At 51.5% G+C, this 12125-nt stretch overlaps 1 protein-coding gene across 1 annotated transcript in view; it reads right to left on the reverse strand.

The window, feature by feature from the left end:
* The window catches only part of LOC105485026 (protein tyrosine phosphatase receptor type S), a 139838-nt gene that overhangs the window by 44489 nt on the left and 83224 nt on the right, over positions 1–12125 (reverse strand). Inside the window, exon 6 of the mRNA XM_071085993.1 lies at positions 8149–8259. Coding sequence (XP_070942094.1) covers positions 8149–8259 — 111 coding nt within the window. The remainder of the gene's footprint in view (positions 1–8148; positions 8260–12125) is intronic.

Genomic DNA, 12125 nt, shown 5'->3' on the forward strand with positions numbered 1-12125 from the left:
AGGGTCGACATCTTATCCAAAAGACCCCGTTCCTGTTTGATCCAATCTTAAAATATCTCCCCGTAGGGATGTCATAATTTGCAAGGTACTTCTAACTTTTTTTTAGAAGTAGAGACAAGGGGATACCCGTTAAATATGTAGAAGACTTGCAGTACTATAAATCAGTTAACTATAGAGTTCACTATATTTATATAGTTATTATATAACTATATATAAGGTTAACTATAAATCAGTTACATGTGGGAGGGCATTTATCAACAGCAGTAATTTTAGGGCTCACAATCCCCAACATGGCCAGCAACCATCAGTTAAATGGACCTGCCAACAAATTATCATGGCTTCTCTGACACCTAAGAAAATTGCCCACTTGCTTTCTCACCCACCTTATTTGTTTCAAAGGGTGCGCTCTAGGAAGAGGGCTGGTTTGCCACGAGTTTAAGGGAGGATCATGCCCATTGGCACTAGGTGGCTCAGATCTCCCACTCCCTGGGGGCCTGGTAAGGCCTCTGGGCATCCTCCCAGCTGGCAAGGGCGGGCGACTGATGCTGTGTTCTGCCCGGTTTGGTGCTGGCACCCACCCACGTCATCTTTCCACCCCCGGCTGCAAGCTTGAGGTGCAGGTTAGAAAGTAAGGTGGGCACGGAGCCCACGGGACGGAGAGGCCCCGCAGGATGGAGAGGCCCCGCGGGACCCCCGCCCCCAATTACCGACCTGAATGGAGGGTCCAGGCAGGTTATAAGGGGACCACACCAGCCTTGGTCCTCAGCACGCTCCAGCTGGCTCTGGTTTCCAGCTCTTCTCGTCACCGAGTAGCCGGGGGGTCCCAGCGGGGGGGACCCGCTTGGGCGAGGGGGACGGGAGGGTGGGCGGTGGGGTGGGGGGGTGGCAGGTTGTGGGGGGGGGTGGTCGCTTCAAACCCCGATTCACATGGAAAAACAACTCAAAAACCGTCAAAGCAACCAGGAGACGACCCCTCCCCCAGGCAGGAAGAGGCAGAAACACAAAAACCAAAAAAGGGAGTTGGGAGTGGGGGGTGAGGGTAAAGGGCGGGGGAAGGAAACTCAAAAGTGAGGTGATCTGGTTGAAGCACTAGGTAAGGAACCCCGACAGTGTCAGACATCTCAACGATTCAGCAAGCCGCAGCTCCAAGGGGTGCGGGGACGGGGTGGGGGGCTCTGCTGGGCATTTTGGGGTGGGAGAAGGTTCTAGATACTTCTCCAAACTCCAAAATGAATATGCGGATGGAGAGGGCAGGGGAGAGATGCCAAGAAATTGTGCAGCCTCCGGGGGGTTTATTTAAGCTTAGATTACACCTGTCGGGGGGGAAGGGAGGGGTTGGAAACATTCCTAATTCCATAGCCCACTTCTTGTCCTCTCCTTTGAACTCCAGCCTGTGGCCCAAGGAGGGTGGGCACCGCCCCTCAGCCCACCTGCGTATTTTCTGCTACCCTTCTCCATCATTTGGCTGTGCCTCCTTCCCTCCCTCCCGCCTCCCCGCTCCCACCGCCAGCTCCCTCCGCCATTGAGGTAGCGTGCAAGGCCCGGAGGGACCTGGCTGGCACCGTGGCCCACGGGCTGACCAGCGGCCTTGGCAAGTTGTTGGTATTTTGAGCTGGACGTTTGGATGCGCTCTAGATACTTTTTACATTTTGTTTTGTTTTTGTTTTTTTGGTGCCCGCTCTCTCTGTCTCTCGTGTCTTTTTGTTTTTCCCCCAGTTCTGGCCAATCCATGGACTTCCCTCACCACCCCCCACCTCGCTGCGGCCGCCGGAGACACAGGGCTTTCCAAATGACAAGGTGTAATCTAATATTCCCCTCACAAACCCCCTCCCCCAACAGAGGAAACAGCGAATGCAGAGGGTGTGAGGCAGGCAGCAGGCGAGAGGTGTTCAGAGCTCAGTGTTCCTGCAGAATGACCCCCTCCTCGCCGCCCGCCCTGCCCAAATGGAGGGAAGCCTACCTTCCCACCCTTGGAGTCCCCTCTCCCCCATGTGATGAGGGTGGGATGAGAAGGTCTGGGTCCTGATCTAACACTGCCTGCCCCTAGGATCAAGCCAGCGGCCATGGGTAGGGAGGCGTGGCCAGGTATAGTAAGCACGAACTGGGGAGCTGGCCCACACACCCCAATGCGAGCCTTTCTGGGGATACAGGAGGTGAGGGGTGTTCCAGCCCAATATCTGTGTCTGTCCCTGTTTTGGGGGGCCAGGAGGTAAAGGGAACACCTGGGGTTCACATCCATCAATTTTAGGGCTTGGGTATTGGAAATTTAATTTAAAAAACAATTTTTCCCCACAAATTTGTATACTATGGATTGATCTGAAAAAGCCTGGAGATGGGTCACAAATATTGAAAAAGAGGACCTGGAAATCGGACAGTCTAGGCCTGGCTGGTGTCACACATCAGGAACTGGTTTCTTAGCTCAGCACTTGAGACTCTGCGTTAAATTATGCCAGTCCCATTGGTCTCTTCCAAAACCTTGAAGATATCCTCAGTCCCTTCAAGGTAGAACATTCCCCAACTGGCCAGCGTGGTGGCTCACGCCTGTAATCCCAGCACTTTGGGAGGCTGAGGTGCGTGAATCACCTGAGGTCAGGAGTTTGAGACCAGCCTGGCCAACATGGTGAAACCCATCTCTACTAAAAATACAAAAATTAGCCAAGTGTGGTGCCAGGCGCCTATAATTCCAGCTACTCAGGACGCTGAGGCAAGAGGATCACTTGAACCCAGAAGGCGGAGGTCGCAGTGAGCCGAAATCGTGCCACTGTACTCCAGCCTGGGTGACAGAGTAAGACTCTGTCTTAAAAAAAAAAAAAAAAAAAAAAAAAAAAAAAAGGCGTGGTGGCGGGCAACTGTAAACCCAGCTACTTGGGAGGCTAAGGCAGGAGAATCACTTGAACCCAGGAGGCGGAGGTTGCAGTGAGCAGAGATCCCATCATTGCACTCAGCCTGAGCAACAAGAATGAAACTCCGTCTCCAAAAAAAAAAAAAAGAAAGAAAAGAAAAGAAAAAAAGAAGAAGAAAATTCCTCCTAATGTCTCCAGCTTGTTCCAAGTTCCCCTGGCATCAGAGGACCGTTTACATGGGTCCTGTGCACCATGTTTCAATAATGCTATGTAGCTAGACCAGGTGGTAAAGACACTACCTTTAACCACTAACTCATACTCTAAAGGCTTAGAGTTTTAAAGAACCAGAAAAGAACATTCACAGTCAGGCAGAATATAATCTGATCATCTTCCCACCTTGTCAAAAGCCAGAGGAGGGAGAATTCAACTACAGCTGGGAGTGGAGCTGCCAGCTGTATTTTTTAAAAATGGACACAATTTTGACTTCAGCCCTTTGGATCCCAGAGATAAATTTTAGGAGGAGAAGGTCAAGTCTGAATATTTTACCCCCTGTTCCACCCAGAGTCAGCCAAAGCTGGAGATCTGTCAGTTTAAAAAATAAGTAAAAGATTAGAGGTTGCATTTTTCCCCCTTTTTGCAATTAATTCCTGTGATGGGCTGCTCTGGCAACAATGTAAATACTTGTAGCTTTCAGAGCATGCCAGGTAGCTCATCTCTTCTGGTGGGCTGGTACTTATCTGCAAGGGTAGCCTTGCACTTAACATAGGCCTTTGTTGTCCCTTTCTGTGGCCACAGAACTTCCTAGGAAATGACAGTGGGGAAAATGAGAGCTATGGCTCTGGGGAGGCCGCTGATTTCATGGGGATGGGGTTGGAGCCAGGAGAAAATGAGATCATGAGATGAGCTCAGGAAAGAACTAGTGAAAAATGAGGTCTGAGCAAATGAATTAGCTTCTGCCCTACAATTATTTTTTAAAGTTTCCCATATGCCATCTTATTCAAACAGTGGACATGTGAAGTACATAACAGGGAAACTAAGACCCACGAAGAAGGGAAGTGACTTGCCCAGATCATTTGCTTGAATCCTTTATTTACAACAATCCTACTGGCAATGCTTGTTACATAGAGCACTTGACAAGCACTGAGTTCAATGAAATCCTTCCAACTAACCTGTGATCGAAGTTCATTTATGATCTCTACTGTTCAGATGAGGAAGTGGGGACTCCAAGTGGTCAAGTGACTAGTTCAAGGTCACATAGCCAGGGAGGGGCACAGACAAGACTGGAATCCAGGTCTGCCAGAGTCCAGAGCCTATGCTCTCATCACTTTCTGGGCTGTAGTGCCCAGAAAGTCCAAGTGATCTTCAGAGACCCTCTGTTCACTCAGTTCCAATGCACCAGGACCTAGCTTTGGTGAAGAGGCTGGGAGCCCCCTTTCTCCCATCGTTTGGCACTGCTCTGAGGGTCAGCCTGGCAGCTCTCATGCTGGGTTAACAAGGAGATCTTATTGCATCTAAAGTCCTCTTGCCAACTTGGTCCAGGATTTAATAATTGGCAAGTTTAGAGAAGGTGGGTGAGGGACAAGAGGGGGAAAAGGTGATTCCAAACTCTGGTTTCTGTCCTCAACATTGTCTAAATTGGGTAGTCAGCTGGGGTTGGTGGTTAAAAATCTACATGGATATTTTATTGGGGGGTGTTTTTTATTCGGAGGTTGGAGTAAGACTCTCAAGGGCATGCCTTTTCTTGGGGAGGGGAGCAGAAGATGGGGGGGGGTGTGCATCTCTGAAGATTTGCAAGAGTGAGAGACACACAGAGAGAAAGAGAGCTGAAAAAGAGAAAGAGAAGCAGAGGGAGAGTTGGGGAGGCAGAGAGAGCAGGGGAGAGGCTGTGTCCAAGGTTCCCCTGGGCTGTTTCCAGAATTCCACAGCTCTGATGCTCAGGTACTCAGAAAGTGACCATGCTGTGTTGCTGGACAAAAGACACCTGTGACTGGGCTCAGGGTCTGAGAGGGGATGGGGGAAGCAGCTAGTGCTGCCTGGGAGGCAGAGGCATAGTGTTCCAGGTCAGACAACTGGCCAAGTCTTTCTTCCAAAGTCTGCCAGGCTACATCTCCTAATGGGCACTTCTGGATTGGTACCCAGTCAGAATGCATACAGTCATCACAGCAGCTGCCATTTCGAGTGCCGATTACATACCAAGTATGCACAGTCCTGTGAAGATGGTGCTGTTATTGCCCCCTCCCCTCATTTAAAACTGACCACAATCCATATTTGGATACGTCACTAAAATGAGTAAGAACTCAAAATGCTAGTGCACATTCAGCAGTACTTCAAATGCCTGGGTTTGGGCTTATTTGGGAGCGCAGGAGGCAGTCTCATTCCGAGGCAGAAGGATGGGAATACTTCGCCTGCTTAAGCTTCCTTCCAACATGGCTGCCTGGAGGCAGGGAGCTGAGTTACTACCTCTGGGGAAAGAGGGGCTGGCCAGTGAGGTCAGGAAATTTGGGCTGCTCTCTCCACATATCCCACCCATGTTCTGACCTCCTGCCTTCTGTCTGTGCCACCTCCCTTGTGCCCTTGTGCCTAAGTGGTCACTTTCTGCCCTGGCATCCCAGCTGTGGGATCCCTTCTGCCCTCCTGGATGATAGCTGGGACAGGAACACTGGCTTTTAAATCACAATGCGTTTGGAGAACAACCACAGAACAGCTCAACCCAAGAAACCAAAACCAAAGAGCACAGAAACAAGACAGAACCAAAGACGAGTCACTTTGGGGGAGAAGAGGACCAGGTGAAGGGAATGGGAGGGGAAAAAAGAACCACTTGATTTTTCCCCCCAAAACGAAACAAAACCAAAGAAAAAAAGAAAAAAGAAAAAAGAAATAAAAAGGAAAAAAGAAAACCAAAAGAGAAAAACGGAACGGAAGACGAGAAACACTCCAACAGAAGGTGTTGGGAATTCACCAAACCAAACCGACAAGAGAAGCATGCAGAGAAATTTTTACATTCTCCCAGCATGCATCAGGCCCAAGTTACCATGACGACGAGGAGTGCAAAAAACTTAGCAACAACATTACCAACGGATGCAGAGGCGACCATAATGCAAGCATCGCATGTGTGCGGCCGGCCCTAGGCCGGGCTGGGCGCGGCTGAGATTTTCGTGTCTTTCTGGGTTTTGCTCTTGCTTGGAGGTTTTTTTTTGTTTAGTTTGCTTTGTGCTTATGATTCATATTCCATCTTTTAAGATTGTTGTTCATTTTTCTATTTTTTTCGTGTGCGTGTCAGCGTGTGTCCGTGTGGTGTCTACATGTGTTTTGTGTGTGTGCGTGTCATTTTCAGAATGTAAAAATGTGGGTAAAGAAAGTAAAAAAGAAAAAAACACACCAACCTTCTCGAAGCTCTGAGGGATGTAAAGGGGGTTTGATGCGGAACACAATGACATGGGAAGAAGAGAAAAAATAGGGGAGATACAGAGAGTAAAAAGAGGACTTCCCAAGGCTAAAAGCTGCAATAGTTTGTTGTTTTTTTTTTCTTTAAACCAAAAAAAAAAATTAAAATTAAAAAATAAAAAGAACAGCAATGACCTTTTTGTCTTTTTTCCACTCTGCCCTTGACATATAAGATCTACATTTGCCTTTCTCCATTCTTTTCTAAACTTGATTCTGGAGCATCTAAGACCCAGGCAAAGATGGGGAAGTGGAACCTCACCCCCTCGACTGCCCCCAAGAGGATGGAGGCTCATGCTGGGGACCCCACCTCTGGGCGATGAGGACACAGAAGCCCCCCTCCCTTCTTGCACCCTCACTAAAGGCCCCACCCGGCTCCCTGCCCCATACCCGCTGTCCACACTCTTTTGAGCCCTGCTGGATTTACAAACCCCCATCCCAGGTGTTGGCAGAGAAATAAGCAGGTTAGGTGAAGACCAGTCAGTTGGAGTCACGAACGCGTTACAACTCACCAGAGGTGCCGTGACAGCGGATCAGACGTGCCCCTACCCACCACCCGCCCACACACCCACATTCCCATCCCCTCCCCCTCCATGCGGCCTCCTCCTCACACACAAAATGCAAAACCCCAGGTCCAGGACCAATGAGTCACTTCAGGGCCAGCAGGTGCTGTGGATGGTGAGGACGAAGGTGGTGAGTGAGGGTCTGTGGGCGGGGGATGAGCCACACGGCCTCCTGGATGGAGAATGACTAGGGCTTGGCACTTCGCATGTGGGAAACTGAGGCCCAGAGAAGGATGTGATCGAGTCAATTATACAGCGCTAACTGGGGCAGCCCTGGGGATTGAATGGGGCCCTGGCATCCTGGCAGAAGCTGTTTCTACCACAAATCTGATCAGAAACAGCTACTAGGAGGTGAAAAAGGGAGGAGGAGGAGGAGGAGGAGGAGGAAGACTACAACTTCTGAAAAGACCCAAGAGCCAACACACGAGATAAGAGGAGGCCAACGGAGGAATCTGGGGGCAAGGGAGCCCCCTGGCACCTCTGAGGCAGCACCAAGGGACCCACAAGGAAGGAAGCTTCCTTGGGGCCGGGGAGTGGGGAGGTGCTGGGGCGAGGCCCCCACGCTGCTGGGCATGACTGAGTGGGAATTGGAAACCAAGAGCAACAAGCTTCGCTGGGTGCCGTGCCTGCCCCAGCTTGGTGCAACGACCGAGTCCCCCGGGTGCCTGTGCCCGCTGTGGCCCCAGCCTCCCAACGGCCTGGACGGTCCTTCTCCGAGAGTCATTAGGAAGAGACAGAAGGCACCGGGCTCTGGACCAGCCAGTGGGGGGCGGGGGGCAGGCAGCCTCGAAGACCCCTCCCCAACTTCTAGATTGAGGGCCCTGGATTGGGGGGGCAGTGAAGCGGGGAGCTACGAGGCCACAAAGTTAGGAGAAGCAAAGCCAGCACACAGCACGGGAAGGCACGACACGCCACAGAAGCCAACTCGGGTGGGCAGGCGGGTGGGGAGGGGTGGGGCAGAGGCCTGCAGGCTCCCCTGGCCCTGTAGGCCCAAGACTCACCCCCTCACCCTGCCCCACGCCTTCCTACCCCACCATCACTGCCTCCCCAGAGCCCTGCTGCCCACGGGGCATCTGTTGCAAGGCACGAGGAAGGGAATTTAAGCTGCCCCCATTCTACACGTAAGGAAACTGAGGCCCAGAGAGGGACGCCGCCTCGGCCAAGGTCCCACCGCGACCGGGGAGGGGCCTTCCTGCTTGGGTGTGCAGGGGACGGGGGAGCCCGGAGGCGGTGAGCCCGAGGAGGGAGGGGGATGGGACGGGGCGGGTCCCTGCCTTCGACCTGGACACGGCGTTCCCTACCTCGCACGTAGAGGTTGGCAGGTGAGGAGTAGCGCACACCGGCGCTGTTGGTGGCCACACACTCGTATTTGCCCTGGTCGGTTTCCTCACTGCTTTCAATCTGCAGGGCTCCTGTGGGAAGAGGGGAGAAAGCTTGGTCCGTTAGTGGGGGGCCCAGGAGTGAGCAGGGGAAAGCTGTCCCACCAGAGTGTTGTCCGGCCTGTCTCCTGTTCTGGCTGGGCCAGAGAGGCAGATAAGAGGTGAGAAGCCCCAGCTCGGCCAGGCCTTGTATGACCTCCACCCCCACATCTAGCCCCACCAGGGCCTGGACACACCAGATTCCCCAGCAAATTCTCCACTCGCAGTGGAAAAGCAGCTGGTCATGAGGCTGCCGCTTCATGACTGTCAAGTTGAATTACAAAGCTGGAGAAAAGTGTGGTTGGGAAAGCACTAAATGATGCTCTCCCGGCCAGAAGGAAAGAGTGGGTTGGCATTCACAACTCATAACCATCATTTGATAGATCCAGGGACCTAAGGGGGCCCACCACAAATCATGTGAAAATTCAGGGAGCCGGTGGTTGCTCTGTTTCATTAAGTGCCCATGAGTAAATGAACATGGGTCTGGGTTCCTCAATTGTGTTTGGAATCCTAGTCCTCAAAGTCCTCAACGCCTGTAAGTAAATGGAGACAGGGTTGTACTTCTTCAGGCGTGTTTGAAATTTCAGGATTAGGTTATACCCTGAAGTAGCTAAAGTAAAAAACGTTGAGGCTGGTGTGTATCAAGTATGTTTGAAATCAAAGCCATGGATCTGGATCCAAGCCTTCTGGCCTGAAGTTGATTGAAAAGAAGTCAGAATTTCCCCAAGTATTTTGAGTCGTCGAAGTAAAAGTCTGAATTTACCTGCTTGTATTTAAAACCACAGGCCTGAAGTCAATATCCTGGTGCTCATGAGTAATTGAATGGACTTCATCGAGTGTGTTTAAAATTATGGTCCTAGACCCAATTCTATGATGCTCATAGGTACACAAGGATTAGATTAAATTTTCAAACGTGTTTGAAATCAGGGGTCTGATTGAAAGCCTCTTATACTCACAAGTAAAGTTGAGGCTAAAATGCTCCAAGCCTGGATCAAAGAATTTGTTGGTCATGAGTAAATACAGATATAAAGAAGACGGCAATTTTTCAAATCACAGGCATATTTAAAATTTAAATATCACAGGCAAAAATCCAAGGTCTTGGTGTTCATGAGTAGATGAAAATAGAACTGATTTCCCCTCAATACATTTGAAATCACAGGCCCAAATCAAAGACTTCACTTCCAATGAACATATAAAAATGAATGAACCTTCTCAAGAATATCTGAAATCACAGGCCTTGATCAAACACTACTGTGCCCATGAGTAAATGAAAACGAGGCCAAGATTTCCCCAAAGATATCTGAAACCACATGCCTGAAACAAGTCCCTCATTTTCACAAGTAAATGAAGCCGAGTATGTCTTAAATTACAGGCCTTGATAAAAACTTGAGTGCCCAAAAATAAAAAATAAGGCAAAAGTTTCTCCACGTATGTTTGTAATCACAGGCCTGGATCAAAGTCCTTATTCTCATAAGTAAATAAAACTTAGTGTAACATATCTAAGTATGTTTGAATCACAGGCCTGGACCCAAGTGCCTGTCGACCATGAGTAAATGAAGATGAGTGAATATCCGCAAATGTGTTTGAATCACAAGCTTCAATCAGAGCCTACGGCACCAAGGATCCAAACATCCAGACTGAGTTTTCCAGTCTTGTTTGTGATTATCCCACAGAAATGACATGCACCCATAGATGGGGGGATTCTCTCTGGAGGTCATGGATAAAGACTCTGCCCCCATAGAACACTGCCTATTCTTCTTTGACCTCGAGGTTCTGGGAAGCAGGCAGTATGTCCATCACTAAGGAGGCCCAGAGAGGGTCAGGAGACTGCTCTAGGTCACACAGCATTTGTAGCAAAGGTAGGGTTGGACACTGATTCTTCCCCAGGGTTCCCACTCAGGCCTTCTCTTGGCTCTTCTCTGAGGCAGCAGTTGGGTGGGGGATAACGGATGGAGCAGACTGACCTGAGAGCGCGTGTCTCTACGTGTCCTTGGGTTAGACCCTCCAGATCAGAAAGAACTGTGGAGCTGGAAGGCCCCCTTTGCTTTTTCTTTTTTTTTTTCTTTTTTTGAGACAGAGTCTCTCTCTGTCGCCCAGGCTGGAGTGCAATGGCGTGATCCTGGTAGCTCACTGCAACCTCTGCTTCCCGGGTTCAAGCGATTCTCCTGCCTCAGCCTCCCGAGTAGCTGGGATTACAGGCGCCCGCCACCACGCCCGGCTAATTTTCGTGTTTTTAGTAGAGATGGGGTTTGACCATGCTGCCCAGGCTGGTCTTGAATTTCTGACCTCAGATGATTCACCTGCCTCGGCCTCCCACGGTGTTGGGATTACAGGCATGAGCCACTGCGCCCGGCCTGCACTGCTCATTTCAGAGGTGGCTAAACAACATGGGGCTCCCAGCACTCTGGGGGTCTTGCCAGGTAGGGTCCTTCCCAGAGGGGGAGAGAGCCCCCTGGCCTTCCACAGTCAGGTGACCTGAGGAGTCACCTCGGCCACATTCAGGCCCCCCGGCCACAGACACAGACACAGACGCAGAGACCAGACTAACACTGGGTGGAACGAGGGTGGTGGCAGGGTGGACACGCATGGAAGCGGGCCTGGGGACAGCCCCTGTGGAGCCTGAGGGGCTGAGTGGGCAGCGAGAGAGAGCGTGAGTGGCCGGGTGAGGAGTCTCGTACCTCGAATCGGAGTGCTTTCTGTAAGGGAAGCAGAGAGAACCAGGTGAATGTCACAAGGCGGTCGTGGGGGGCCGGGGGCCCCAGGGAAGCTGGGCCGGGGCCATAAGCCAGGCCTCTGCACTCTGCCCCGGGGAGGGGATCGAGCCAGCCCTGGGCATATGGACCCTGCAGGCTTTGCTGATGAAGCTGGAAGAGGCCTCCTAAGAGCAGGGTGAGGTCTGAGGGCTTGTCAAAGCAGGAGGGCTTCCTGTAGGAGGCGGGAATCTCTGGGGGTGGAGGGATGGAGTCTAGAAGACTCTCTGGACGGGCTGAGGGGCGTCTGTATGCCCAGGGGAGATCTGTCAGCCTGGGCCTTTGGTGGCCTTCCCTCTGGGCCAAGGGAGGGAGGTTCATGACCCCCGCCTTCCTTCTTTCCTTCTTAGGGAGCCCAGCAAGGGACTGTTTTCAAGTCCGGACTAGGAAGGGACAAGGAGCAACAGGAATTATCTTGTTAGAGACAGGGAGGTGGGTGGGGTTAGTGCCCCAGGGCCAGGCATTAATACAGCCAAGGAAGGGTGTCACAGACAGGCCAAGTAGGAGGGACGGGGAGAGGCCTGCAGCCTTCTTACCAAGAGGAAAAGAGGAAAGACCTGTTTATCTGGGCCTTGCGGGCAGGAACGGTTAACTGCAAAGCAGGAAAAGGTGGCTCAGGGCTGGAACGTTACCCCTCTGCTCATGATCCAGGGAGAAGTTTTGGGCTCCCTTGTCTCTGCTGCCGATGGCCGATAAGCTGATAACTCGGCCGGCTGGGGCCAAGAAGATCCTAAGACCTGGATCTGCCTGGAGTGGCCAGACACGTGAAAAAACAGCTCATTCTGCGTGGCCCAAACCCATTTTACAGATGGGCCAACTGAGGCTCAGAGGGGAATCTCTGAGGTCCCATCATGAGGCGGGGGTGGGCACTGAGCCTAGCTCTCCGGCCTCCTGGGCTGAGGAGCTTCTGGCCTGAAGTTTTCGGGGTCCCTGTATTATCTTTCGAGGTATCCTCGTGAGGCCACTCTGCACCCTTTACCGGGGAGCAAATGGGAATTTGCCTAAAGTTACACCCTGGAGAACTGGAATCCGAGTCGGCAGAAATCCAGGCTGGCCTTTGCTAGGACATTGGGATGACGATGGTGGAAGCCAGGGTTATAGAAAGTCTTT

Source organism: Macaca nemestrina, chromosome 20 (genome assembly GCF_043159975.1).
Source record: "Macaca nemestrina isolate mMacNem1 chromosome 20, mMacNem.hap1, whole genome shotgun sequence".
Taxonomy (NCBI): Eukaryota; Metazoa; Chordata; class Mammalia; order Primates; family Cercopithecidae; genus Macaca; species Macaca nemestrina.